At 32.9% G+C, this 4049-nt stretch overlaps 1 protein-coding gene across 1 annotated transcript; it reads right to left on the bottom strand.

Annotated features, from left to right (window-relative positions):
• Positions 747-1240, bottom strand: LOC109719637 (putative glutaredoxin-C14). The gene has a single exon (XM_020246409.1). The coding sequence runs from the start codon at positions 1116-1118 to the stop codon at positions 807-809; it is 312 nt and encodes a 103-aa protein (XP_020101998.1). The 5' UTR covers positions 1119-1240; the 3' UTR covers positions 747-806.

Raw genomic sequence — 4049 nt, 5'->3', positions numbered from 1 at the left:
TGTAAGATTTTTATTTTCAGCTGTTGATTTTGAGCCCCTTAGTTCACTAGACAAATGATATCGAAAAATTGCAAAATTTATTTTCTAGGTACTTCAAATACTCTAGATCAAGTTTAATGGAGCCGATCGACGATTTGAAAATCATAATATCAAAAACGACCTGAAAGCACGGAATGCTACTTGCTTCCAGAAGCATAGTAGCCTCACTATATATATATATATATTGATTGTTTCAAGTACAACTACTAAAACCTAAATTTATGTAATTACCATGCACAAAAGATTTTAAAACTTTTCTACCTAGAACAAGTGGCAAAGGACTTGGTGGTTGGTCTTCGAGACCCAAGTTCAAATCCTAATTGATTCACAATTCCAGCTAAGTTTATTTTTAAATGAAATAAACGAAGCAGCTAGCATGCTACCTTTCTCTCAAAAAAAAAAAAAAAAAAAAAAAAAAAAAAAAAAAAAAAAAAAAAAAAAAAAAGAAGGAAAAAAAACTTTTCTACTATTTATATATTGATTGAGAGTGCAGAGAAATTATATAATTACCATGCATGTGAAAAGCGAACAACTTTAAACTTTCCTACTATATATATATTGATTGATTGTTTCAAGTACAACTACTAAACCCTTAGTACAAAAACTCTACGATTCGAGCCGAGACTCAGATCATCTTTGTTAATTGATACCTAAGCCTCCATGCATATAATGTAAGTTCATATATATATTTATACTACATATATATATATATATATATATATATGATACACCGTGAGCTTTGAATTTTATGTGTGTGATACTGAGATCTAGAGCCAAAGAGCCCCAGCATCCTTCAGCATTGGGACTAACTTGCCACCAAGGTGAAGGGACATGACCCGGTCAGTCGATCCGACCAGCTTGCCCCCGATGAACACGGCCGGCACGGGCGGCCTCCGCCCGAGAAGCTGAACAAGGGCCCTCTCCATCTCCCGCCCCCGCGTTTCCTCGTCAAGCTCGTACACCGCGGGGTTGACGCCCAGGTCGCAGAACAGCGTCTTCACGGTGTGGCACATGCAGCACGAGCTCACGCTGAAGATCACCACCGCCCGCTCCGACGCCAGCCTCGTCACCCTGTCCATCGCGCGCACGTGCCGCCCTCGATCGAGATCTCGAAGAAAAAGGACCGGAGAAGTGTAGTTTGGTGGTTGCTGCAATCGAAAATCGACGAAAAATTCGGAATGTTGTAGGTTTTTGTAGTGTGATGTTGTAGTAGTATAGTAGTACTGCTAGATAGTGGCATCTTTATATAGGGCGCAAAAAAGGTGCATGCATCCTCCTTAAAAAAAGAAAAATAAAATTAAAAATGGAGATGGAGCCAAAGATATTTAGTTGTTCGCCCTAAAAGTTACTTCTCTATTTTACAAGAACCTATGATTAACTATGTAGTAAAGCGAAACTTTTTTTTGCATATCATCTATCTATTAACCTATATGAATTTTTAATATTTTTGTCACGTGGCAAGTTTTCTTTCAACCTCACTGCCCCTCTTTTTTGAACTGATATTTGTTCATGGTTTTTCCCCTCCCCTAGCCTCCTCTCTATTCAACGACCTGTAATCATTAATGTGCTCTTCAGTTTATACGTTACTTATTTTTCTCTTCAATATAGGCTATTTCTTCTCCCTCAAGCCTCTTTTCAACGCCAAACTCTTCACCTCCCAGTCCTTCGAAATTACGAGAATTAATTAATGAAGAATGGAACATTTAATTATATGCACCTTATTCTCCAATTCATTCCGCACCTCCATTAATCGCCCCGCCCCCCTTTCTTGTACATGCCTATTACTTTCCATGCAAAAAAAAACATCATCATCTAATCTCCCACCCCACATTCATCTAGCTCTCTCTCTCATTGTGTTTATGCAGATGATGATGAAAAAGGAGAAGAAGAAGAAGAGTATGCAAAGAACGTTGTCTCTTTCGAGAAGTATCGTCCCGTAAAGCCGAGCCCCATATAAGTACTCGCTGGGTTGATTCAGCTGCACTGGAGCTAGCTCTTTTTTATATTCCATAATGAAATATTCAAGCGGCATATAATATGATAAAATTGTATATTTCTTATTGTATTTCAATGATTTAAAAAAATTATATAAGCTTCTAACTATAATTTTATTTGTTTAACAGTTGAATTTAGTCATGCAAATTGACTGTACTTAATATGGTATAGCTTTCTATACATCAATAACCTGTAAATATAAATTTTATTAAAATTTTAAAATCTCGCTTCTATTATCTACCCGCTGCATCGTGCGGGTCTCTACACTAGTATATAGAACAGTACGATATAATATATACTTTACTGTCCTATAATTTGCACTCTATTATCTTGCAGTTTTCAAAACTATTGCTTCGCTGTATTATTTAATGAAAAATTTTGGGATAAAATAAAAATAAAATTATATGGCAGTTAAGGACGACTTTTTAAACTGTGGTACGTTGAAACCATACATATCTGGCATATTAATTGCTTTGATTGTGACAAGAGACTAAAAGCTCAAAATTGTGTGTATCTCATGGCTAAAAAGTCCTTTTCAAGCATAAGTAAAATAAAGAAGATAAAGATGCAATTTTTTTTTTTAGAAATTTAAAGCTAAGATATATGCTATATTCTCAGAGGAGGTTGAAACCCTATCCATTCTAGGAATCGGCATTTAAGGGTGTATGCATGGCTTTCTCTTTTTCATTATTATTATTATTAGTGGAGGTCTCGCGTTTTGCGGTAGATCGATAGTATTCTAGGCAATCAACATATATAATTATTAAAATTTTAAAATTAAAAAATTATAATAAAAAATGCAAAAATAAAATTCATTCAGTCTTTTATGCATTATAAAATGTATTTTTTTATTAATATTTTTTAACTTTCAGTATTTATTGAGTTAAAGTATTCTAAAAACTTCATTTAAAAATTCGATCAAACTTAATAGTTTTAGTAGCTATTCTATTCTATAAATAAAGTGGCAAATGACTTGATGGTTGGTACCCGAGACCCAAATTCGAATCCTAGTTGATTCACATTTTCAGCTAAATTTATTTCTAAATGAAACAAACGAAGCGGGTAGCGTGCTACCTATCTCTCAAAAAAAACAAAAAAAAAAACTTAATTAAATATATCTTAATTACAAAGTTTAATAAATTAAATATATTCACTGAATTAAATTTCAAAATCTCTATTAAAGCTTTAAAGTATGTTGTGTATGTTTTTATATTCACTAAGTGTAGAGAATGTTTAAAAGAGTGCACTAATAATTTTCAAAAAAAGAGGAGAAATTTTTGCTTGCATCTTGTGTGTACTAATATTTTATATATCGCAAAAGTATATTAGATAATTGATAAAATATTTGATAATTAGTATTAACGATTTTTATAATGTGATAGAATTGCCAAATTGTTAAATTATATATCTTATAGATTTTAAAATATTAATAATTAAAAAATAGATTTGGTATATATGATATTTTCGTAGACCGGGTGCATGCAATATGTATTGTTTGAAGTGGAGAAGGTAAAGAGAGAAGGACACATGTTACTCCCATAACTTTTGATATGACCCAGCTCTCAAATTATATATAAAAAACTAAAATAATAATAATAATAATAATAATAATAATAATATAATAGATAGATAGATTATTATTATTATTATTATTATTATTTATTATTATTATTATTATTATTATTATTATTATTATTATTAGGCCTTTTTGCATAAAAAATCCACTTATTTTAGACTTTTGCAAAACCGGGTCACCTTTTTCGTTTTTGCAGATTCGGTCCGTCTTTTCAGCAAACTGACCAAAATAACCGTATTACTTTTTCTCTTTTCTCTTTCTCTCTCCTCTTCGTTCTCTCGTTCTTTTTTTTTTTTCGCCGAAAAAAAAAAGCGAAGGCCAGGCAGGCGCGCCGCCGGAGCACCGCCAGGCGGGCTCTTCTTCTTCTTCTTCTTCTTCCTGCAGGAGCAAATTTTTTTTCTCTTTTTCTTTTTCTTCTTCTTCTTCCTCCTGCTGGAGC

Source organism: Ananas comosus, linkage group 13 (genome assembly GCF_001540865.1).
Source record: "Ananas comosus cultivar F153 linkage group 13, ASM154086v1, whole genome shotgun sequence".
Taxonomy (NCBI): Eukaryota; Viridiplantae; Streptophyta; class Magnoliopsida; order Poales; family Bromeliaceae; genus Ananas; species Ananas comosus.
This window is presented reverse-complemented; position numbering and strand designations above follow the sequence as displayed.